The 25,412-nt window shown below is 40.5% G+C and overlaps 10 protein-coding genes across 10 annotated transcripts; 2 read left to right on the top strand and 8 right to left on the bottom strand.

The window, feature by feature from the left end:
• Positions 1–248: 248 nt before the first annotated feature.
• On the bottom strand, positions 249–1,586 carry SS1G_02801 (predicted protein; the record flags this gene model as incomplete). The annotated part of the gene is made up of 1 exon (XM_001596531.1): positions 249–1,586. The coding sequence occupies one exon, from the start codon at positions 1,584–1,586 to the stop codon at positions 249–251; it is 1,338 nt and encodes a 445-aa protein (XP_001596581.1).
• Positions 1,587–2,922: 1,336 nt separating this feature from the next.
• Positions 2,923–7,048, top strand: SS1G_02802 (hypothetical protein; the record flags this gene model as incomplete). Its single annotated transcript, XM_001596532.1, has 10 exons — positions 2,923–2,990; positions 3,169–3,591; positions 3,675–3,935; positions 3,987–4,026; positions 4,083–4,415; positions 4,771–4,893; positions 4,983–5,501; positions 5,548–6,042; positions 6,092–6,532; positions 6,599–7,048. 10 exons carry the CDS (start codon positions 2,923–2,925, stop codon positions 7,046–7,048), a joined length of 3,153 nt encoding a protein of 1,050 aa, XP_001596582.1.
• Positions 7,049–7,948: 900 nt separating this feature from the next.
• Positions 7,949–9,578, bottom strand: SS1G_02803 (hypothetical protein; the record flags this gene model as incomplete). Its single annotated transcript, XM_001596533.1, has 2 exons — positions 7,949–8,716; positions 8,784–9,578. 2 exons carry the CDS (start codon positions 9,576–9,578, stop codon positions 7,949–7,951), a joined length of 1,563 nt encoding a protein of 520 aa, XP_001596583.1.
• A 2,419-nt stretch (positions 9,579–11,997) lies between these two features.
• SS1G_02804 (predicted protein) lies at positions 11,998–12,531 on the bottom strand (the record flags this gene model as incomplete). Its single annotated transcript, XM_001596534.1, has 1 exon — positions 11,998–12,531. One exon carries the CDS (start codon positions 12,529–12,531, stop codon positions 11,998–12,000), a length of 534 nt encoding a protein of 177 aa, XP_001596584.1.
• A 1,228-nt stretch (positions 12,532–13,759) lies between these two features.
• SS1G_02805 (predicted protein) lies at positions 13,760–13,873 on the bottom strand (the record flags this gene model as incomplete). Its single annotated transcript, XM_001596535.1, has 1 exon — positions 13,760–13,873. One exon carries the CDS (start codon positions 13,871–13,873, stop codon positions 13,760–13,762), a length of 114 nt encoding a protein of 37 aa, XP_001596585.1.
• A 1,875-nt stretch (positions 13,874–15,748) lies between these two features.
• Positions 15,749–16,511, bottom strand: SS1G_02806 (hypothetical protein; the record flags this gene model as incomplete). The annotated part of the gene is made up of 3 exons (XM_001596536.1): positions 15,749–15,859; positions 15,914–15,988; positions 16,449–16,511. 3 exons carry the CDS (start codon positions 16,509–16,511, stop codon positions 15,749–15,751), a joined length of 249 nt encoding a protein of 82 aa, XP_001596586.1.
• Positions 16,512–18,908: 2,397 nt separating this feature from the next.
• SS1G_02807 (hypothetical protein) lies at positions 18,909–20,106 on the bottom strand (the record flags this gene model as incomplete). Its single annotated transcript, XM_001596537.1, has 2 exons — positions 18,909–18,929; positions 19,003–20,106. The coding sequence occupies 2 exons, from the start codon at positions 20,104–20,106 to the stop codon at positions 18,909–18,911; spliced, it is 1,125 nt and encodes a 374-aa protein (XP_001596587.1).
• A 1,978-nt stretch (positions 20,107–22,084) lies between these two features.
• SS1G_02808 (predicted protein) lies at positions 22,085–22,542 on the bottom strand (the record flags this gene model as incomplete). Its single annotated transcript, XM_001596538.1, has 2 exons — positions 22,085–22,276; positions 22,510–22,542. 2 exons carry the CDS (start codon positions 22,540–22,542, stop codon positions 22,085–22,087), a joined length of 225 nt encoding a protein of 74 aa, XP_001596588.1.
• Positions 22,543–23,185: 643 nt separating this feature from the next.
• Positions 23,186–23,536, bottom strand: SS1G_02809 (predicted protein; the record flags this gene model as incomplete). Its single annotated transcript, XM_001596539.1, has 2 exons — positions 23,186–23,256; positions 23,509–23,536. 2 exons carry the CDS (start codon positions 23,534–23,536, stop codon positions 23,186–23,188), a joined length of 99 nt encoding a protein of 32 aa, XP_001596589.1.
• Positions 23,537–24,190: 654 nt separating this feature from the next.
• SS1G_02810 (hypothetical protein) lies at positions 24,191–25,249 on the top strand (the record flags this gene model as incomplete). Its single annotated transcript, XM_001596540.1, has 2 exons — positions 24,191–24,737; positions 25,026–25,249. The coding sequence occupies 2 exons, from the start codon at positions 24,191–24,193 to the stop codon at positions 25,247–25,249; spliced, it is 771 nt and encodes a 256-aa protein (XP_001596590.1).
• Positions 25,250–25,412: the final 163 nt, after the last annotated feature.

The raw sequence follows: 25,412 nt of genomic DNA on the forward strand, positions 1-25,412 counted from the left end.
TCATTGCACTTCACATCAATCACTTAGGGAATTTGGTTCTTAAAATTTGGTTACTAAAAATACATTAAATTGAAATGAAGTATGTTTGTGACCCGGACTACAGTTTACTGCCTTTGATGGATTATGAAAAAGGATATACCTACAAACGGGACGAGATCTGATACTTACAAAAGAGAAAATTTGCGGAAATCACTAGCTATACCGTCCCCGGTGTTAAACCTCCTGTTTTTTTCCATTCCTTTTTTCCTCTATTTTGCGTTTTTCGCCGCGGCTTCCAATCTAAGTTTTTTCAACAAAGCTTCTAAGTTCTTTTTCTCTTCTTCCTCCTTACGTTTCCGCTCTTGCTCCTGGCGATGCTTCTCCAAATTTCTCCCATGTTCTTCCTCCTGATCCTTCTTACGTTTTTCGGCGCGGACTCTAATTCCATAGTAGTAAGCTTGGGTGGGAAGACCAATAGCCATGAGTACTTCAATGATGGAGAATTCGTCTACAGTCTTGTGAAGATGTTCTTTGCAGAATTCTTTTAATAGGTTTTCGTCTACTGTGCTGGCGAAATGGACGATGGTTCTGCAGACGGTGATCCAGTGGTATACTTCCTCGTCGTCGAGGGTTGATTTGTGTTGTCTGTATTCGATGGTCTTTTTAACTTTTTCCATGTCGGTTTCTAGGTTGCAGATGGAATATATAAGTCTTTGCGTGAAACGGTTTTCATTCAGAGATGGACTTGAGAGCATTATTACAAGTTTGTCAACGGATACTTGTTCCATGATGGTGTCTATGGCGTAATTATCACTAACGTCTTTTATCTCCTCTTCTCTTTCATCCTCTACTAATCTCTCTAGATACATAGCTTCTACCATTGCAAGCCTACTGTGTGTTCTCAACGATTTTGAAAATGCTTCTTCTGTCATGTAGTGAGGGGGATGAATCGTTGCAATTTGGTTTTCAAAAGTCCAGACGAAGGCCATAAAGTTTCTAATCGTGCGGGCATCAAACCCCTTTTGCCCATTACCGATATGAACGTGAATATCCGCGCTTAAATCACACTTAGTCCTGTAAACTTTGTTGAGAATTTGAAGCACAGATCTTACCTTTAGTTTATTTTCTTCGTTGTAAACGTATGCTGGACTTTGGATTTCAATTGGCCACCAATAGTAGTTAATATTCTCTGGATCGCCGGAGCCATGAATGATGGTACGATCCATGGAGATTACCCAGAGATTTAAATCATTGATTTGAGGGTCTTCGGATTTCGAGGGATCTTCCTGCTCGAATTCAGCAATAGCTGGAAGTCCATTCTCGGTTAGGACTTTGGCAATGCCTTCTTGTAAAGCATGTAATTGCTCGTGCCATTCTGGACCCCAGTCTTCTTGTTCCTCGTCCTCCCCCACTATAGTTGGAGGGCATATGTAAGGAAGAAATTCATTTGGGTAATTCGACGGTCTCGTGATTCCGTGTACCGGTCGAGGATCATTCGGTTTAGGATCGAGGTACTGATCTGGTACCGATGCGATGGCAAATTCGAGTTCGAAACCAAATGTTATTTCGATTGGGATAGTTGGGGGAAGAACTTCTTCACTTTCCATTATTGTGGTTGTGTTAAAGTAGAGCTGGTTTATTCTTCAATACCTCTTGTGGTACGTGCTAGTAAGGAAATATTCTCGAAGAATCCTAAACCCTCAAACATTCAAGAGTACAATGCTCTGTTTTATAGCAGAAGTAAACCCTTTGTGTGCATGAAAGTCCTTCTAGTGTTTTTTTCTTTGGTTAAATATGAACAACGATAAACAGTTAAGAGAGCATTGTACGAGGATTGTTCAATTGGTATACCAGCAATAGAATATCTTTGTACTTAGGAATGCTTGACAAAGGTAATGAATCGAATTTTGTTCACCACCACGGGGAGGTATCCCGCAATCTTGAGCTTATGGTAGCTACACTCATTGCATCCAGAGGATCGTTGTAGAATATGAGAACTAGTCTTTGATGATAGCGAAAGACCATCCATGAACTACCTGTAGTATTGATCTCGTATCATCGGCCGGTTGAAGTGATTTGTCTAGAAGTAGGAAATGTATACATGTATTCCCGCCAATTCTAATTCAAGAGGCCCATCGTACATTTTGTATAGGAAAGGTTAGCCTCGAGATTTAAATACAGTTTACAATTGGTCAATCTGGATTGAGGTCCTGAAGGTTCAGCTAGGTCACCAGTCCCGAGTATATCCTCGTTTCAAAATCTACTTCACTATCCTATATCCATTCTAGCCATTTAGATAAAACTTAGGACACACCCGAGGTGTTCTTTCGCAGAATCGGGTAAAAAAATCCGGAGGTCGCGAATGATATCATTGACGATAGACAGAAGTGGTGGGACGTTGAATATATCATCTTATTGATCATGAGACTTCTATGTGGTCAACTCGAGGCTGCGCACACAGGGTTAATACAATGTTCTACCCTACGATGTAACTTTTGATTTCATCGTTTTTCCCGAATATGGAGAGATTCGTTCGTATGTTCTGTGGCTTTCTTGAACCTGTGACTTGCTGTGTGCAATTGTGGTGTTCTTTACGACTTGGCATGGCATGTCACGAGGTTGATTCTCTGTCCCAAGCACACGTGACATATACTCCGTATCAATGGCCGGAGTGCTACTATCGCATTCTTCCCTGGTTCAATGTGAATTTAAATAGTAACATAAGTTCAGACCGACCACAAGTGGATTTACGAATTTCTCCACGGAATACTCAATCTATGCGCCATGTCTTTGGAGCTATCGAACTTATGCAGTGGTAAAGGTGTGACGACAGGGTTCAGAATGCAGTTTTTTACATCTGCATTAGTCAGATTCACAGCTTGGCAGCTTTCAGCTTACTGGGGCTGGAATCCTGATAAATAAATTGATCATCTGCCCACAAAGATGCTTCTCAAGCGTCAAGAATCAGAGGTTCTCTCAGGAAAAATGGCAAGTTCTGGCAATGACTATCCGTATGAGCGTCTACGTGGCCCACGTCGAGCAGAAACATTACCCGTCCGGTTTGATGAAAACCTCACACAAATACCAGAAATTGGTGTTCACCGCCGGCGTGATCGAGGACAGCGCCATGTTGCTGGGATACCTCCTTCGCGAGGTGTCCGAGCTGTCGTAGATGATGACAATGATCAGTACAATATCTATGATGATCAGCGGACAACCAGACAACCTTACCGCACAATTTCTCCAAGTCCACCACGACTACCACCGCCGAGAATTGCTCACAGCCGTCCCAGAAGTCCGTCTATTCAATCCACGACTTCTATCGATCGTCGTAGAGACCGTGAATATGTTCAACCTGACTACTATACGGCCTACCAGCCAACATCGCATCACAGACCAGTCCCTCCTCCTGAAGTCTTTAAAGAAAGAATTGACGACGAGTATTACTTGGACAGAACGACTACAAGAGAATCACCTTACTACACTCGTCGTACAAGGTCACGAAGCAGGCGGCGGCATTCTAGATCCAGGTCTCGCACTCGCACTCGACGTCGATACACTAGGTCCCGTAGTTCAAGTTATGACAGAGTGCCTAATCATTATAGCTATGAAGTAAAATATGGGGTTCCTGAGACTAGGACCGCGGAAACTGATTTTGGACTATCTATGCCCGAGCCTGAGACTTATTCTTTCAGGCTTTCGCGTCATAATAAAGATTCTCTGCCATTAGAAAATACCATTGGCTCAAACTCAGGCTATTCCGAAAAAGAAAATCAATTGCGTCCATTGCAATCGTATAAAGGTTTGACTATAAAACGCCCTGAAGTTGATAGGATACTGCGATCTCATTATACAGGAGACGGTATCATGGGAGGGATGCATTCTGTTGAGTTCACCGTAGCTCCTGGGCAAGCTGCATCTGCCGGGAGATCTCCTGTACCACTTTTCAATTGGGTGTAAGTTACTTGATACATTTCTTATTTTACAATACTGACTAAATTCTTAAGTCGATTTGAGGATGCGTCTATGGACTTCGATGGCTTCCTAGTATGTTTATCCAATGAGGATAAAAGGTACTTCTTGATAGCTGATGATTTTATCAGAATGGAATACTGAGTCTTGACGGACTGAAAGAAGGCGAAAGAATTGGAATTTCTAAATTACTAGACCGCGTGAAAAGAAGGTATGACAAAACACTGCAGGTTTCTGGCCGCGCAAAAGTCAAGCGTATGATTCCAAAGCTTCTACAAGAACCACTACGAGATGAAACTCCCTCCGCGTCATCTAAAGCAAGGAAACTTACATGGATTTGTCTACCGTATTTTTGTCTCCAAAAATATACTCCGTCAAATGTGCAGCCATCATCACACCCCCCACTCACTTTGATGCAAACACGTCAATCTATGACACCAAAAGAGCGGGATCTGAGACAGGCCGTATGCCATCTCCCAGACACACCAGCGGGGTCTTGCTTCCATATTGGGCAAGCTTGGTTTCTCATCCTAGACGATTGTATTTAGAGCCGCCGATCATCTTTGGAACATAGGAAGCTGACTTACTCTTAGCTTCTATTATTTCATGCGCTGGATTATCCGCACTACAATCAAACAAAGAATCTATTTCGATCCTTCCATATCGGAACGATAATCCTGATTCACCAATACGAACACTTCTCGTTTCAGATTCAGGCTCTTCCTTGTGGTCATTTCCCATTGAAGAATGTAAAACATGGATTGTGAGAATCTCTGTTGCATTTTACAGCCTCTGGTATAGTAGCTAAAATTCACTTAGGACTTTGTAAAACATTTCTTCGAACTATGGCCAATTGGACTTGGATTCGAGTTTTCGTACGGCGGTAAAACCATCACCTCAAAAGATTGGCCAAAGATATTCAAGCAAGCGCAAAGCTCAAGAGTTTGTCTTGAATTTAAAGCTAGGTAAGGTCCCTGAGATGGGATATGTTTGAAAGGTGGCTGATACGTGCCAGTTGGAAATCAAAAAAGGCTGCAGCGGGTATTTTGAACTCACCAAGAGGTTCGGTTGTGGGACTTAGTCAGAGTGGGAGCCAGAACTCTGAAAAAGATGGCCCTGATACTTCTATGGCAACCAAAAAAGCTGTTTCGCATGAATTCCACGTGTTCAACTGGATGAATACACAAATCGAAATGCCCACTAGTGCAAAGACCCCCAAAGACTCGACAGCCTCTAATCTCGTCGCAGGTGTCAACGAAATTTTACTGCATGATGACCTAAAGGAGATCGATGACTACCTTATGCAGAAAACTAATATTAGCGAGCGACTTACCTACAGGGCTTGCCCAAGTCATACAAGAAAGCAATTTTATGATATTTTGCATGAGGTTGAAAGTAAAATTCAGGCCGACCAATCACTAAGGGCGACATATGAATTACAGGTGGAACTCGCCAATGCTGCAGATACTCTATTTGAGTTCTTTCTACCACCACAAGAATCAGGCCCTACCACTGAAAAGTATTGGGGTCCATTATATGAGATAATTATAGTGAGTCTATCTTTGTCGGCTACATTTGAGCTAAGCTAATCAATAGGCAATGCTTCCATATGGTCTAATCCAGTTGGATGGGTCTTCAAAAAAGGATGATTCTAACACGGCGCCACATATGCTTTCTGAAAGAGCTTTGAGTATAGATACAAGAGATGTCAAGGACATTGTAGAGTGGATGGAGCTCATAGGAAGACGAACGGAGCCATTCAAGGAGCTCCTATCTGAAGTACCAATTGCGGCACGATGCGAAATCAATATCTCCGAGAAGTTACCTCGAGCATGGTTACATCTTCTCATGGCATTGGCTTTTACAAAAGACATGGCCGGTCCATGGCTCACGCACATGAATCTATGTATAGAGCTCAAAAATGAAGGCATGAGGGAAACTATCCAGAATCTATCGAAATATCAGCTTTCGGACTACGTCGTTTTTTCCCCATTCGATTTGGTTTCCCTCATAAGTTCCCAGCTTTCACAAGATTTAACAGGCTCATGTCCAGATATCTGCGAGACCTACATAGACTACATGACATCTCTGGTATGTATTTTATGATTAGCGAATTGCAAACCATCTAACAATCCACAAGGAATTTGATATCGAGGCAGATCCAATCAACCGAGAACACCAAGGTAAAATAACTGATCTCAAACAAGAAATTTCTGTTATTCTAGAAACGCTAGAAACTCAAAGAGAAGTCCTCAACGACGCTCAGTACTCTCAATCGCGGCAGAATATTGAAATTGACAGAGTGAACCGAGTTTCTCCCGCACCTAAATACGAGTATAAAACATCAACATTTGTTGAACCTCGTACCACGAATCACATGGGTTATGAGCGAACGGGTCATTATAAAGAAAAATACGAAGATTTGGAGGCTAAAATCTCAGGTCCTGAAATGGATCGGTTACCTTCCAATAATCCCCGTGGAGTACAAGGACTCCTCTTTCGTGAAAGTCTAGCGCTCATCGAAGAACGTATCGAAGTATTCCGGGATATCAATGATCGTGCTAATTATCTCGAGAATTGGGTAATACTTCTCTTTTCCTTAAAGTGCCCTCATATATCAGAAAATACCACTAACATAACGACATAGAACCTTCGCAGCATCGACACAAACAAAGACAGACAAGAAACTGCCGTCTACGCCTTCACAATCGTAACTATCATCTTCCTTCCCCTCAGCACCGTCGCATCTATCCTGGGCATGAATACCAACGACGTACGCAATATGGATCTCACGCAATGGATTTTCTGGGTGATTGCAATTCCCCTAACAATAATCATCATAGCTTTAGTATTAATATGGTCTGATGAATGGTATAATTTCTGGAGCGGATTCAGTAATCTCTGGGGAAAGAAAGCGAAAACAAAACGTAAATATGTACGCCTCCCGGAGGAATATCCAAGGATTGAGGGAAGAAGCGGACTAGGATTGGATATGGTGCCGTCGGCTAGAGTAAGTGAGATTTACCCTGAGGCCAGGAGATTAAGGAGATCGCATACATTATTTGGAGGCGGGGAGTACGGAAAGGAAGATTATTAGTGAGATTTGGTACTTGGATCTGTCTCTGAATTTGGTTGGGTTACGTATACATATATTTGGCCTTTCTTCTGGTTAGGATATGTTATGTCATCTTTAGTATCTACTTGATATATATATCTTACCATCCATCCTCATCAATATTTTCAGTCTCATTTTCCGAGTTATTTTATACAAGTAATCTGTATATACCCTCGGAATATTATCTACCAAAAGGAAAAGACTGCCACATTTGGAAACTGAAGATAGGATAATATTGACATCATCTGGTGCTTCGCGGTATCTGCTAGATGCTTCCGTCAAATGACTATCCATTTGCGTGTCTTTAGATAGTGCATTCATTAATTTGGTAGAATTCAAATTGCCGCTAGAAGGATACAAAATGTTCATCACTAAGCATATCAATATTCAGATAGCCATCTGCTTCGTCACCTTTTCGATATTGGGAAAGTATGAATCACGGTTCACTATTCCAGAGACTTTAAAACATGAGATTTCCTCGTTCTCGAATCGAATTATTATTCTTAATTTTTCATTTCCATTCCCTAAATAATCTCAGTAGGTGCCGAAGTAAATCCCTTCAAAAGCTACGAAGTATCTCCAAAACCCCGGCCTGACTAGCCAAAAAATATATGCAAGAATGTAATCAGCCCACCGCCTCTGCTCTGCCAAATCCTCGCATCCAGCGTTGAAAAAAACACAATCATATCATGATATGGACCCATCAACCTTCATTTCCCATTTATATCCCATATACCATCCAACGCCATGCGATGTCTGAGCACGCTTTGCCGTCCCCCAGTCCGTAACACCGTAAAATCATGTAAATCTATCTGCGACAAGTAGACTCAATTTCCGACTCCATATCCAACATTATGATCCGCCTCTCGAGTCTTACAAGCCCTATTCCTCTTTATTTTCTATCACCACCGAGTTCTTGTTGACTCCAAATAACTTCCTCACATCTTCTTCTGCCTCTCTCGCTACAATTCCCGCCCAATGTTCCATCAACCCCTCACAAACCCCCTCATTCCAATTCACCAAGCTATCTCCCCACTGACAAGCCACCCACAAAACATTCTCCCAAACATTCTTTTCCAAATCCACTTTAAACCTATCAATCGTACTTTGTCTATCCCCCCACATTCTACTCTTCTTATTTTCCGCTTTCCCTATCCAAATCATCATTTCCACAGGCGATAATTTAATAATATTATGATGCATAAACACCACTTCGGGTCTATGTTCCGGATCATCGATTCGAAACAACGGATGTTCTTTTCCAGTCTTTTCTTCTTGGAGATACGTGGAATAATCATTCGATGGGTTATGTTGCACCATACTTGCAGTTTGATATCCATCTGGTGAATTATGGCCGACGACTCCGGTTCGCTGGCGAACTTGGAAGTAGCTCTTCTCGAGTGCAATGGCGGCGTATAACCATGTTTCTTTGTCGCCTTCTCCAGGGTCGCATTGGGTTAGTAGGGGGTAGTAGAATGAGGGTCCGAAGATGTTGTAGTAGAGGGCGAGGAGGAGAACGTCGCTGTGCGTGCGTTTGGAGATGATTACTTGGCCGGATTCGGTGGTGCCGATGGAGAGGAGGGACGGGGCGGGAATATCGATGACTTGGAAATAATAGGGAGATGTGGTAGCTAACCAGAAATCTGGCCACTATGAGATTATTAGCATATTATTTCTCACAAAGAAGAAAAAATCAAGTAGCGTCAAAATTCCTTACCAAGACATAACCTGTATCCTTATAGACTTTTGCCTCCATCCATTCGATCGGATCGACAATCGGAAAATTATCCGCATCCAAAAATAATACATCCTCAAAACTACTCAACATGACCGCGAAAATCTTATACTGATATCTCGCAATTGTGAGGTTTTCATATTGCGGAATCATAACACAACGGGCATTAAGAGATGGCAACACTACTTCGCAAGTATGTTTATTGTAATCCTCTGGATTCGGCATAAAAACCTCCACTGGTAACGTGGAATTTGTTCTTCGCAGCATGCGAATGGAAACCAGTAATGCGCCGGTGAATTTTCCGCCTGCTACCGTTACGATGCCCTTGGATCCAGGTGTATAAGGGACTAAATGTGAAGAGTTCCGTATCATATCCACCACATTCTCGTGCGCGATCCTCGCGGCTTGAATCTGTTCTTCGGATACAGGTGTGACATCTCGACGTTCGGTTTCGTTTGTGGCTGCTTCGATTGCTACCGTTTTACCTGGACATGCGGCTGGTTCTGTGAGCTGTGGGGGTGCGATTTGGTGCAATTTGCGGACTAATTTTGATATTTCGATTTCTCCTTTCGTCGAACTGCTTGCGTCATTGAGATGCGTCGAATCGTCGGGTGTGGTATGTGTGATGTGAGTGGTACTAATGGTAAAGCTAGTGAGGGGTTCCTGAAGGAAAACAGGAGTTTCTAAAGACCATAATTGGTCTCGAAAGACGAAATAGGCGACGAAGATGGCGATGATTATTATGGTTATCTTCTTGGACACAGAGGTGGCTAACATCTTGAGAAGCTTAAGGTTTGCTGTTGTAGAAGATGCGAATACACATTGAGAAAAAAAAGATCAATACCGATAAGGATTGGGGATGTCCGCAGTGAATATGAAAAGTCACCCGTACCGTAAATACAGGGATGTGGGCGGAGCTAAAGTAAGATTTCATAGGTACTAAAGGAAGCATAATCCTCAGTGGAGCGCCATAAAGCCCGCGTTATCGACGGATGGTGATTGAGGAAATGAGGAAAGGAGACATGTATTAAATTAGGTTCAAACTAGAACTGAACAGCCCTAGCCAAAAGCTCTTTATCTAGTGTTATCACATTAGATAGCAGCCTATTCCTATCAGATATCATACCTTCTTTTTGATTTTCACATGATGAGATGAGGTCGATGGTTCTGGCACAGCTGTTTGTGATAATTCATTCATAACTGTGTAACCTAACTCACTGGAGCCATAAAATTAATCCACTGTCAAAAGAAGGTTTTTTATGGCACCGAAGTTCTGGGTATGAGATACGAAATGATGCTAGGCGATGACAGAGCTACACTAAAAGATAGGGGAACGCGAGAAACTAAGCGCTTTCAGTATAATGTTAATTTTTATCCTTACTAGTCGTCGATCATTCAATATTTTACTTGGCAAAGATTCATCGTTTTAGATTTTGAGAATTTTTCATTGCTTGTCATCTCATCTCATCTCATCTCGGCTTTTACTATATCTGACGAAAGCCCCAAATCTGTAATTACCTAGAATAAGGGAGGGTACAGTAATCTTCCGTGGCAGGATGATTAGACAATGCTCTAATCCGTGAATTGGCAAGCTGACTAATTCTTTATTTAAGATGAGGTTGATTTATGACTTGAGCTAAAAGACACTATATACCTACATACAGTAGGTATTCAATAATGGGGATTATCACAGTGGATCATTACTCACGCAGATAGATATACCAACCAAAGTTTGACACAACGGCATTGCAGGAATACCACTCAAATCAAACAACCACAAGTCATCAAAAATTGTGCTAATTATTATATTTGGCTTTGCAATCTCCGAGGTAAATATTGGCACATCCTCTTATCATCTTCCAGCCAGCGTAGGATTTGCAATCCCTCTTTTCGATACAAAGAGATCTTTTCGAGAGGATTTTTGCGTAAATTTAGATGAGGATAATGAGGCTCGGTCTACTTGGAAGATACTAAGCTCACATGAAGCAAGCGCTCACATCCTGGATATTACCCACTGTGCATGAATCCTAATATTCACGTTTTCTTCTTCCTTCGACGTCGCACGACAGATGGAAAGGAAATTAGATCTGCTTTTTTATGTGATGTTTTCAAGCATCTGTCTTGCTATCACATCTATCACATCTATCACATCTATCAGGAAATATCAGGCTAATTGAAATATTGAGAATTGTGAATGATCAAATTTGTTGGAGCCAAAAGCATACTTATCAGGTACTTACTACTTACTAATAAGATTTACGAGTGTCTGATCGGTAAAATATCGAATAATTATCCGATTGTGATGTGTGATGAGACATTACAAAAGCGCATTGAATTCATTGTGGGATGGATCTATACATCCACAATGCAAAACCAATGCAAAACCAATGGAATTTTACCAGGGGTGTCATTTAGGTGGCTTTTTACAATGCAAGCGAAATTGATGACATTTATCGTACCTGCCTTTCGAAGCTACTGCAACAAATCAAATGTTCTTTCTCCTTCCCCTTTTCCGTTCTCGAGGTAAAGATCCATACATGGGTTAATTAAATAAGCTTTGGATCCACGGAAGGACAGGGCCGATCATTAAACTTGGGATGAATTGTTGCGAATGTGTTTTCACTTCACAAAATATCATTTGAATATAGGTACTCAAAGGTATGTACTAAGTAGTACATAGCTTATTAATAAGCCTTCCGTGGTAACGAAGTCCTGGGTCGTATTTGCGGTTCGACAATATCTGCGGGACAGATGACAGCTTTTTCCTGTCGTCGATAGTAAGTGATCCAGTGATCAATTTTTTTCTTTTCGAGTCAACATAAATCCACGAATACAATGTAGCTAATTGATGGTAAATGTTTTCAATATGCCACCTCGTTTAGTAATAGAAATTCAACAGAGTGGAAAGTACCCCTCCTTGAACCGCCCTCGGGTAAATTTACTACAAATTCTCCATCTACAGCAAAACAAAAAAAAAAAAAAAAGCTGGAACTCCATCTACATATTGCCTTCCATAATATCCTCAAAGATCAACAAACTAGCTCTTTTACGCAGCAACAAACTCTTCAAACCATCATGCATTCATCCAATCTAGACTTTCCGGCTTCCCATCTTTACACCAGTGTGATATCTCAATACAGGTACAGATGAGAAAATTTTCCTAATAACCCATCTTTTATTCCACGTCTGAAAACACTTATCTTCCTCCTCGCTTTGGCTGTGGGAATACACCTTTTAGGCCGTATAGTCCGCCTGCAACAGGAGGGGGGATTATAATTCTAGCGGGCGGCCGGGCTTGAATAGGGGCTGGAGGATTGGGAGGAGGTTGAGCGGCTTGGGGTGGTTGTATAGGCTGTATATTTTTTGGCGGAGTGGCTTGTTTTTTAGGCGGAGGGTTATGAGGAGATTGGGCAGGTTGAGGTGATTGTATAGCCTTTAAATTTTGTAGTGGAGTGGCTTGTTTTCCAGGCGGCGGACGACTATGGGAACGTGATGGAGCCTCTCTAGGCGATGAATTAGAAGTCTCGCGTACTCCAGTTCTTAATGGTGGGACTATAAGTGGAGGACGTATTGATAGCGCGTGAATTCTACTAGAATGGTTTTGAGAACGCTGACCAGGTCCTCTCCGTTCCTTCCCCCGATGTCGACGATCATGAAGAAATGCAATAATGCAAACAACGCTTACAACGACAACCACGAGGATAATACCAGTTGTCATATGTGATGACATATTCAAAGTATTTCAGAGTTGATTATGCTTGAGTTACTTGTTTGAACTATTTTGATTTATTGTGGAAAAAAGATTGATTATATATAGAATTTTAAACTTCCTTTTCCATGAGCACTGACAAGCAGGCAATGTGTGTATGTTAGGTTTTCTTTGAACTATGCTCTATGTTGTTCAATTTTACACATCAAGAAGTATGGTTAGGGCAAACTGCCTCCAAAGTTTTGTGTTACTTGTTTTTCGGGAGGTATGCAACACATCATGATTCATAAAATGTTGGTCAATAGACGACATTCTGAGCAAACATCTATTAATTCCGCTCTTTGATCAAACTTTTAGAGGAGACTAGAGATAGAAAAGAAAGATTGAGTAAGATGCTTGCTCTAATAATTATCATCCTAGAGATCAAGAAAGTTGCCTAGATTATAGATGGGAAGGGGTAAATTAGTTCATCGATATCTGTAAAGGGTGATCATGTCTTCCACCAGCATACAATTACCGGCCTTTTAAATCTATTTAACTTATTCCGCGTTGAGTTATTGATGGGTTTTTTTCTCCTTTATCCTATGATAGCAGATATTTGCATCATTAGTACTTTCCCAGGATCCCTCATTTCATTCAAAGTCCAGGAAGAATCAAAACAAGCACATCAATTCTCGTCTTATCACCTTAAGCCCCAACCTAGGATACCATAAAAAGTACCTTCATCGCTACCAATTGATAAGCACGAATGCTATTTTAGTAGCCTTCAGGATAGTAACCTGTATTTAATCTGATGATTTGCATCGGAGGGGGAAGATAAAGTTGGGATTAGATAAGTGACATTCATCAAATTTCTGCGATTTTTCTCTGTTAACAGGGAATAGCTTCACTTTTGCATACTTTTTTAATATCATTTTCCAAAAACTAGTGAATGATCTATTAGTTACTGATTATACGAGACTCATTTCTTTTCTCATTCTGCGATTCTTAAGAATCACGATGTTTATTTCATTATTCACATTATTTATTTATTTATATTGGATCCTATGTTTTTAGTAATTCTAAAAATATTTATTATTCAATAATCTAAACTAGATTCCTCCTAAAGAAATTTCAAAAAGCGCAAGCTATCTATTTCCTCCCTAACAATCTAATACTCACCATCCATCCATCAGAAAGACAAAAAGCATGAAAATCACTCCACTCGAAGATTCTTGCAAGCTCAAGCCAACAATAAAAAAACATCATATTACTTCTTCCGAGAAACCCTTTGTAAATCTGCCTCTAGTGCTCTATTATCGGAATCGACGATGGAGCGAGTAACCATTTTTTGAAACCTAATGGTTCGTTTAGAAAGGGTCATGATGATTTTGAGTATGTAAAGTAGGATGTACATGCTAATAAGCATATAGGCAATCATGAAAATGGTTAAGAGATCCATTTTTTGAGATTTTGTTGGTTGGTTTGGATGTGGATGGGTAGTTTTTTGTGGGGGGTGGCTAGATGGTTTTAATAGTTTTTTTGAGTGTTGCTTTAATATTGTTTTAATATTGTTCACACAATGATTATAAGGTTTTATTGTCGGATTCTCCTCTGAAAAGTATTATTGATGTTTAGGATTTTGCTATTTGGTACTTGTTCTGCTTTGAGTGCACCTGGCTCGCTTTCTAGAGCTTTAGAGATGATGTGTCTAGGCAGCCGCGGCTCAAGTGCAGTCACAAGTCATAAACGGTCCTCCTGTATCTCGCGCGGAACAGGATGATGAACAAGCGCGATTTTAGAATGAAGATACGTACGGGTATATCATCATGTTAATTCTTGTCTAAAAGTAATCCAAGTGGAAGCTAAGCGAATTTAGCTCTATGTTGATAATCAGCCAACACGCCAGCAATTGCCACTAGCGATTACTAGTGTATCCTTAGTATTTATTTAATTTGTCATCATTAGATGAAACCTCCCTTGTGAACTTGTACGATCGTATAAACTGGGATTTGGGACAGATACAGGTATTTTTGCAGTTGCTCGGGTTTCAATCCATACGTCCGGTAGTAATTTCTGGGAAATGTATCAATGAAGATATAAACTGATTTCAGAATATATCAAGCTCTAGACGATCTATCTATCCGCAATTTTTCAGGATGATCATCTATCATAATACATGTATATAACCGCATAACGGCAGTTAGAAACATACTACCTTCTAGCTCTCGTCCCAATAATCATGGGACAAAATCACAAATCAACACGATTACCGTACCCATAAGGTGAGATATACATCATAAGCACCTCTACAGCCTTAACATTCTGAGAGATTTACTCTAGACGGCTTTGAAACTTGGGTAATAGAAAACTCAGCATAAACTCAGCACTGCCTATACAACTAACTGGGTATTGAATGCATTCTCTTAAGACATAGTATACATATATCCTCTGATGACTTAAATTTTAGATAGCAATATATGCTGAACAATCTGCTACGTATCCACCACTTACATACTCCACTTTCCATAAACTCACTGTATAACTCCTTTCCTATACCCAAGCATCCACGTCAGCGTTTATATCACCCCCTATTAAATTACACCACAAGCAGCGGAAAAGTATTGCATCTCCAGCGTATCCCCCGTCCCCAATCCGGTTTTGTCTCAACAGCAACATCCAAACCAACTATTTACCATCCACATAACCTAGCACACATCAAACATATTAAACCAGCAAAACCAGCAAAACCACCATATAAGATTTACAAGAACCCAAACCACCACAAATCTCGCAGATTTAAAGTCCCCTCAATTGCATTCAACTTCAATCCTTTGACATAGTCAGAAATATGAAATTTATTTGCGGTCGAGGATCAAACGAAACGACCAAGTGACCATATCATCGAGCCTCGAATCTGGTATGTTCTTATCTCGAACCGAAAGTGTTAGATTACTATCTCAAAAGTTGAGGGGTAATCAGTGGCATCGCCATATCTAGACCTGAGACCACCGAATTATAGCCAGCATGCTGGGCCAGCTACTGAGGGAAGCATGTTAGAGTGAAAAGAGATAGATAGTAAGCTGAGGAAAGCAATTACTATCTACATCAAAAACTACAAACTCTTGAAAGCCAAGCTCAGTCTTCAATATTCCATTCATCAATTTACTATTTTGGCAGGCGTGTGAATTATTGATACGATTGGAGCTGCATATGAAATTGCCAGTTCCTGCTTTAATTTCACTGAGTCATAAAATGGCTAGAGATAATACTCGTGTAGCGTTCTATCATCAAGGTTGGTCAATATTGTTTCGACTGTCCGGCGTCTGTCCGGCACCGTTTTTTCTTGGTTGCGATAACCTTCTTGCTGCTGCGCTGGTCAGTTTCTTGGAGATACTTCAAAAGCTTGAGTTACGCCACTTACCTCGTTTGCGATCAGATGTTTGGAACTCGCAATGATCCCGACTCCTTGTATACCTTTTACAGATTCAGCAGCAAGCTAGCCAGCAAGATATGGATCATTAGAAAAGCTCTCACAATTCCTTCCTCCTAGCACCATTCTCCAAGGGCAGTCGATTGCTAGGCCCAAGCTAACGTTTACCTCCTTGACTCGAAACGTCAAACCAATATAGTGAGCACGATCATATACTAGTCATTTATTCCATCTATCCAATCCTTAGTCCTGAGAATCACATTGGTTAAGATCCTATCCCACCCCACCAAATAGTGTACAGCGCAACGTTGTTCTTGCTGAGGATATTGGGTATTTTAAGTTTTCTCATGACCTGGCTCTGGAGATGAATCGCGGCAGCCCAACCCTAAGCTTTTATCATTCTCATAAGATAAAACCATTGCCATATATACATCCGTCGTAAACTATCTCTGAATATGTTAGCGGAGGTAAAACTAACATATATATATATGGCCCCAGTTCCCTACAAGATATTTGTACAACTTACTCTATCACCACTTCCGAGATATAGGTGAAGTGTGACTGTGCTTTGTATTGCTTCAACTAGCATTGCAGCCTTACTTCTTCCAGATGGCACCACATGCACATCTCAACTTAGTACCCCTATTAATCTTTCCGCTACAACTATCGCTCGCGCCTCTGGTATTGTACCATACCGTTTGTTCTTGCCCCACGTGCACCTGCTGCTCCAGTCCCCCCCACCCCTCACCTATTCCTAGCTCCAACCCCCCAAATATCCAATTCATTCACACAACACAATCAACCATAATATCATCATACCATTAAACTCCCCATCTCAATCCCTACCCCTATCACCACACCAGCGCACATTCCAATCTACACAATCAGCACTCTATATGTAAAAACTCCTCTCTAACCACGCCAAACCAGCTTCCCGAAGACTGTAATAGAAAATATATAGATACATTCCTTATCTCTGCTTGCAGCTAGACTTCAAAAGATTCTTCCGCTGTATTTTTGTGACTTCGGATCTAGAAGATTTTAGGTATTAGCTAGCTGGAGTCTAATAAGTTGATGCTGATTCCCGCATCCTTATTTAATATTTAAGAATAATCCCTAAGAATATATAACCTAACCCATTCATACAATCCCACAATCAAAAAACTAACTATCAAATATACCTACCAACCAACCAGCCAACAATAAATCCCCCCCCCCCTAAAAACCCCAGCTCTAATCCTAACCCCAACCCCAGCTCTAACACTAAATACCCATAATTTACAAGCCGATTTCCTCTAACTACCAGCTACCAACCAATACCACCCACACAAAACAAAACAAAACAAAACAAAACAATAATACAATACATTAAACCAATAACCCTCTCAATTACAAATTAAACACAAGATTAAACAAGATTCTATACAAAATTCCCATAAAATATCGTTTTTAAAATAATCACCACTGACATCTCAAATTAATTTTTTTTCAAACCTTTCAAGTTTATATAAAATAACTAATTAATTATATTAACAATTAATTATATATATATAAACAATTCAATTTAATTCTATCTGATTTTTTTTTCTAAAAAAAAAACTACTAATAATTATTATTTCATTTTTGATATTTATGTTAAAAGGAATGACCTCACACAGGGAATAGTGGGAAGTGTTACGAGGTTTGCCGTCTAGATCACGTGGAAGTGCTCTAGGCTCTCGAGGTGGTTTATAACTAGGCGTCAAGCAGGGACTTAAAGTAATGACAATAATGCAATTCGTAACTAATAGTAGAGTATACTAAATGATTGATCTTGAGCACGAAGCTCTATACAAAGGAAATCCATCTTGATTATATAGACCATCGTGGCATGCGTCCCAGTGCTCCCAGTTGTCCCAGTTGTACTGGGACAGCTGAGCCTACTGGGATCCTCATATCACATGATGCTAATCACGTGATGTTAGGTATGTGAGATCCGTCGTAACAGGAAGCTGATAGGGCAGAACTGAGGTAATATTGGTCTAGTAGGTTAATCTCTCTTCTAAGTTCTATGTGACGGAAAAGTCGTAAACGGAGTCAATTCAATTACTTAGAATCTAAAACTAAAGAACTAAGAAGATTCTAAGTAAGAAGGTCTTTATATACAGGGCTAGTGCACGTGAGCCACTAATGGGTAACAACCGTCACGTAACATTCTACGGAAGTGCGAAGCTCTCTTACAGAGAGCTTCTCAATCTAGTCCTAATAGGACTAGTGCCCTGTGCACGTGCTACGCAGGAACCATTCACTTTAACAATTTATTTATTTTGAAAAAAAAGTTATTTTTCATAATATAACAAATATAAATATTTAATAAATAAATAATTAACACCAGCTAGCAATAAATCAATCAATCAATCAATTATTCACACATCACTCACCCACCTGAACTATTTATATTTCCAATCCCTCGGCTTTATCATTCAATGACTGCTGTATGCGTATGAATTATTGATAAACAGATAAATTAGAAAATAAATAAGTTTTGAGTTTAAGATTCTGCTTGGGGTTGAGTTTCACTAGAAATTCATCATGACATCTTTACTTTAGATCTCCTTTCGATGATATGTATGTATATAAGCACAAGAGCACATGTCAAAAGTCTACATGAAGAAAACTAGGCCGAAAAAAACGAGCCAAATCGAGAGAAGTATGTTTTTATTAAACAGTCCAACTCGAAGAAATGCCCAATCCTATTTAATTTTCCAGTACCCTACGCTTTGATACACAATACCTAACTTGATGGAAATGCCAGCGTGTTCCCCTCCCTCCTCATGAATATGCTATTCCCTTAGAAGCTCCATCGCATTTGCAAACCGCTGATTCATTCATCCAGCTATTCACCCATTCATCCATCCATCCAAAATATTATGTTTTCTTCTTATTCCTCATTTCAAATATCTAGTGAGAAGGTATATGAGTAGGAAATTGATGTGCCGGACATCTCTCACTCGTTATAGTGGTAGACCTGTAATATCATATGTTAGTAAAAAGAGCGTATCATGTAGGAACAAAAGATGAGAAACAAAGGATGAAAATACCTTATAATTAGGCAAACCAAAAGCATCCCAACCCAATCTCTTTGCCATTTTCGCAAAACCTTCCGTTTCTATTAAATGATAAAAAGCAAAAGGTGGGAACATGGCTCCATCACGATGTACCTCTGCCTTAACCATTAATGCTGTTCCTCCTACTCCATCAAGTGGGATGATGGCCCTGGAATCTCCAGAATCTTCGGCAAGATATGCCATCAATGGTCGGTATGTAGCCATATCAGCATAACCCTCTAATAAAATATCATCAGGTCCCATTGATTCCCCAAGTTTTCGTGCAACATCACTATCCTGCCAGCTGTTGAAATCATAGGCGCGTTCTGACATTCTTTTATCTTTGCTATCGTAATATCTTTGGAAACAATTTGGCACAATGATGGCTTTGTCGTGAGAAGCCAAATCTTGAATCAAACTCGGAGGAGTCTCAACGATATCCGAATCTAACCACAGAACCCAAGACACGGAAGGCCCAAGAGTAGTGAAAAGGAGAGAATTTCTGGCTCTTGACATTGCAGCTCTTCTTGCCTTTTGATTCTCCATCTTATGTCTTTCAGCTTCTGATTGAGATACAAGAGGTGGATCGAAGTCTTGTCGTTCAATAATAATACTCGCGAATCGATTCTTTTCCGGTCCAGACTTTTGAGTTTTCGTAACCTGCTCCTGCAAAGCTGCTGTAGCGGCATTTCCTTCTTTATTCTTTGGAATGATAAAAGCGAGAGTAATGAGCTCATGCGGATATGAAAGCTTCAATAGGTTATCCCAATAATCTTGATAAAATCTTGCCAAAGGTGTCAAGATGAGAACCATCTCTCGATTTCCTAAAGGATCGGCGGTACTGGTGACATTATTCATATGGTAATGAATGACAGGTGGTGGTATGCGTTTCCCACTCTTCGTAGCCTCATTCTGTTTCCGAAAGGGAGATGTGGGTGGTGAGAGAGGATTGGATGCTGCGCTTGCTCTTCTTAATTGCGATGCTGCGTCGTCGACATTTGATGGTGAGAATAGAAATACGAAAATGATGATACATAAGACCACACCCACGATCAATGTGAGCGGGTTCGTACGCCGTAAAGACCGGACTGGGCCCATGGCGCCGTTGTACTGTTCGAAGGGTTGTCCTCAATCGATAATTATGAAAGTCTAGGAGCGCATTTGTTGACTTTGAGTTACAGGAATAAAAGAGGGTTGATTTTGTTCGAGATTATTATGTAGATGGGTAGGTGGTGTAAGTATTCGGTTCGTTGTCGCAGATGTTAGAGGGAGATTAAATTAACCCAACAATCTCTCCAAAGAGGAATTGATGAGATTGGTTGATTTAAGTGAGTACCTTTTCTCCAGTACTTGTAGAATATGTTAAAAAGTAAGAAAAAACGAGTGTTGAAGTTAGATGATACAGATGTTTTGATGCGAACTTACTCTTAATAAAGTTGTGATATCATTGGTTGAAATTTAGTAAGAGGGTCAATTTTTAATGATCTGGATGATCTGGACAGAATTAAAGTTAAGAGCAGGCTCAAGCTCAAGGTATGTGTCTATGGAGCAGGTATTTCTGCAATCATAAAATTATTCTCATCATACATAATGTATATACCTATATATATAGTCATTCAAATCATCAAATTACCTAAGATGAGAATAACTCTTGAACAATAAAACCGAGAATAGTTGATGGTAATGTTGATGTTGATGTTGAGGATGGGAATTATCCATACTCGGATAGGGGTATAATCTACGTGTAGAAATACCTAGTACCTCAATCCAAAGAGTAGAGTACTAATACATTCAGAACTTCCATTGAACCTTCTATGTTCCATTTCCATGTTCTCGTATTTTCTCCACGTTAGACTGAGTACCTAGTACCGTGATATACCTTTGAGCCCTTAAATTTCTATATGTTACCTTTTAACCTTATAACAGCTACTAGTGAGGAATCCAGACGATGAAATCCAAGCATAGACAAACATCTATCTTTCATCATTGACTTTTTGAAAACATCCACCAGAACAAGAGAAGCACCAAAGAAAAGAAACCTCATGATTCTATTGAATTATCAAATTCTCAAAGATGTTCATTCACATGAAGAAAACAATGCTAGCAATCTTTAAAAAACCAGTCCAGTGACTCTCACACGGGACCTAAGATGGTTTGTTTGAATTTCTACTTTTATCCGTCTCCTCCCGTTGATAAGATTACTTCTCAATTCTGACCCCTTTTCACTCAGAGAAAAATAATATTCTCAAAATCTCTCCTTTCGCTCAAATACCTGTCTCTAGATACTTACTTCGGATTGGTTTCCACTGTACTTCTAGCTGTGGGGAGAATGGGGAACTCAATATCTTCTGCTGTTGAACGTTTTATCAAGGAGTTGTTCATGGATGTGACCCTATTGATGGTAGTTGGATGGCAACTTCACTATTCGCCCAACGGCGCATGAGATTTACAGTAGCCAGTGTAGTAAATATGGGAAGGGAAGGGCGAACTGCCACTATATGGTATATCTTCGTTGGATCTACAGATAGGAGCTATCGATTACCTTCATCATTCTACGCCCTCAGATAAGAATACGTTGTATTGAACCAACCAGGTCTAACCATACACAGTTTTCGACTTCATTCGAGAAACTTCGTCAGAGTTCGAGTAAAATGAACGAAAGCAGGCCCATCCTTAGTATCCGATCGTCATGCAAAACCCAACATGTCGGAATAGTTTCATAAGAATATCTGATGGCTATCTCTTGCTCTCAGATCTACCCAATGATGTGGGACAAGCAATCAACCAGATATCCACTTCTTCATGCTTCCAATCACTGTCATTTTGGTACTGTGTTGTTGGTCCAGCGTTGGTACTTATCTATGTAGGTACGAGTCAGTAGAACCAGTAGAACCTTGGGATATCAAGATTGAGCAAGATAATGCAGCGATATACCTGCAGTGAACGGGGTATTTGAAGTCGACGTTACACAACCTAAGTATTGCGTCAATGGTGGAAAATATTTATCTACTAAGGTTCATGCTTGACCATGTTTATTAGGTTGTTTTTCTTTTTTTCTTTTTTTTTTTTCGTTTCTTTAGTTCTGGTTGTCGTACTGTAGATCATACTGCATGATACCGCGTGGCAGCTCCAGGAACTGTTCGCAAACAGACGACACCGCCATGAACATTTGAGGGGTATGGAATAGTGGAATTGTTGAAACATGATGACATTCGGGTAGAAAGGTAGTTGGAACGGGAGGAGGTTCGAGGCCGCATGATCTGTGACACTGGATAATGTCTGTGAATGAAAGAAAGAGAGAAAGGAAAAGAAAAGCAATGAGACCTGATACAATCTTCACAAATAACACAATAGAGAATATAATGAGTGGCTCATTGTTGTAACCGAGGTTGATATCTATCTACTCCGTAAGCAGTGCTCTGTGGATATGTACATAGTATGTTCTACAGATCAAGTACAGATAAGCCAGACTGCATGCATGATCCGGTCTCAGAAACAAACAATGACAAGACAGGCAAGGCAGCGCAACGCCATCTTTTTTTAATATTTTCCCATTTCATCATTTATCCATGAAGCGGTACCGTAGTCAGTAGGATCAGATGGTAGAATACTGATGCCACCAGTACTTTTAAAGATGGGGTGAAGATGGTCTTGAAAAAGTTGGGATAGCTACGATTGGTTATTTTAATGAATTAAACGCTGCGTTCGTGACGGTCTATGCTTCAATGCGACAAATGGATCATCTTGGGTATCTTTTTGGGTGGAGTTGTCGACTAAGGAATGAATTACTCCAGCCGGAGTGGTGGAGTTCTTTCTGTATTAGAGGATACTGGTTGGTGTACCTAGAGAGATAAATACCTAGACCTTGATAATATTGAGGCATAAAGTGTTGATATTAGAGATAACCCCATAGAATCTTGAGGAGGAGACCGGAGTAACCGCTTGCTTGCAAATGAACTGAGGTTTTTGATAGATTCGAATTCTATGGTTGAGTGATGAGATCAGTCGATGAATTTGGTGGTTATGAGTGAGTAATTCTTCATCTAGACTCTTCAGACTCTGTGTTCTCTGATCTTTAGAATTTCACAGAAAATAGGTACTTACTACTAGAACCAACTACAACTATCTAGTAACTTATATCTCCAGGTTCCTTATTCGATATAAATCCTAGAATATGCTAGGGTCCTATAATAAATATTCCCTTCACCGATACTCCGTATTCAACATTTAATCTATATTCATTCTCATCTTCATATAATAAAATCTTGTTAGTTTATTGATCTACAGAGTAGCTGGGATAGTCCATATCTACCTAGTTCCTTCTACCTAGTACCAAAGTCAAGACCCTTTAATTGATAAACCTCCGAAGGGGAAGGGCAAGGAGAAGGAGAAGGAGAAGGAGAAGGAGAAGGAGGGAATCTCTTTCCCTTGAAACCTTTCTAATAAATTCTAACTGACTAAAACTAACTACCTACCCAGGTAACTAACTAACTAACTTACCGGCCTCCCCAGAAGAGACGAACGCCATGGATAAGTTAAAAGATTTCCTAGGTTCATAAGAAACGATTCCCCAACTTTAATAATCATCATCATAACCATGAATATGTCCATAACCACAACCAAAACTACAACTACAACCACGACCACAACCATGACCATGAACATGATGATATCCGCATGAACATGAGAATGAACATGAGCATGTACATGAACTAGATGATAACAAACATTTTCGCTTCTTCTACAATAATTTCGACCTTCCACCTTTGTTAAAGAAGAGGGAAAGAGAGGGTTTTTATAAGAACAGGATACCTTCTCAATTTTCTCCCTTTTTATTTATCCCTCCATTCTTCATTCCTTTTGCGCTGGTATCGCGAAACTTCGAAAAAAAAACTACGGTAACATCGAAGCAACATAAGCCGTTCCCAAACAATATTCGATTTCAGCTCAACCTGGGAATAATATTTATCAACCAGTAAAGGAACGAACACGTTCAGACTAAAACCAAGGAATCGAATCTCGCGAGTTACTTCTCTATTTCGCTATCGTATTGCAGCAAATAAAAAAAAAGGTCACCCGAAATATTACCCTTACTGTACTTTCTTTATCGTACATTCACCAGACTACTCTGTACAGCCGTTCCATGCCGTTATTGGGTCCTCACAAAGGGTCGCAGTAAATCATGGAACCCGTGCCTGAACTCCACTCCCTTGAGGAATTCAGAGCATCTCCTGTACCAAGATTACGATTACAAGAATCTGCTCTTTACGACACTCAAAATCCGATAAAGGATCGAGAACAATTTGCGAGACCTCAAACTCTTCGAAGAACTACAGAACCAATACCTCAATCACCCCGCTCCCCAGGATGGTCATCCCCTGTCACTCCTTCAATCCCTTTTCGTCCTCGAAATACTTCACCATATGCGAGAGGCCATTTTAGATCAAGATCAAACGGTAGTGTTTTGGCACCTCCAATGTCGCGAGCACAATCATTACCAGGAGTAAATGGTGCTGGTCACCTACTCATGTCTCCTCAAAGACCCGCAAGTCCTTTAGGTTCACCAGCTCGAGTTCGCATACCTAGAAAACCCGCAGATGAAGTGTTTCCAGGGTTTCCAAATCGTGCTTTGATCAATATTAGTGAGGGTAAGCAGCCAGCTTTCGATGAGGATACTTCAAAAATGTCGGATCGAAGTGCCTCCCCAATCTTAGGTATACCTTCCAACGGTAGTTATACACGCGTTCGAAGACCAGCTTCCCCTTTAAGACACATCACAACAACGGGTCCCTTTATTAGTGGCGCAACACCCACGACACCATCCTCTTCGACTTCATCCCCTTCATACAATACAACGAAATTCGGCGAATGCTATCTCACCTCGAACATTTCCACCAGTTCCTTGTATTACCCTGGTTCATACACATCTTCATCCGTTCCTTCTACACCTACTTCTACAAGATCTCGCAGCCCGAGTATATCCAGCTTGGAAACAATACCTGATACACCGGATGCAGAAGAAGCTGCCATAGAAGCAGATAGGATTGCTCAGTTAAAAGCTGCAGCAGATGCGGCAGATGGAGCCGAATGTGAAGATGCCAAATCAAGAGGACTTGACACTTCTGGGGGACGTGGTAGAGGTCTAGGAGGATTTGGTTCACGAGATAAGAGAAAACGTTGGAGTGTTTGTGGAGCTGAAAGAAGAGGTGATTTGAATCTAGATACGATCTGGGAGGATTGAGATTGTTGAATCACGATACCATGATGATGAATGGCCTATGAATGAATCGATTCACGAGAAGATTATGGTCAGAAGAAATCAGTTGTTGATAGGATGCGTTGTTCAAATTACACGGCTTCAGTACAAAATTCCGATTCGTCCCTGCTGTACTCCACAGTCGAAT

Source organism: Sclerotinia sclerotiorum, genomic scaffold, assembly GCF_000146945.2.
Source record: "Sclerotinia sclerotiorum 1980 UF-70 scaffold_3 genomic scaffold, whole genome shotgun sequence".
In the NCBI taxonomy this organism is placed as follows: domain Eukaryota; kingdom Fungi; phylum Ascomycota; class Leotiomycetes; order Helotiales; family Sclerotiniaceae; genus Sclerotinia; species Sclerotinia sclerotiorum.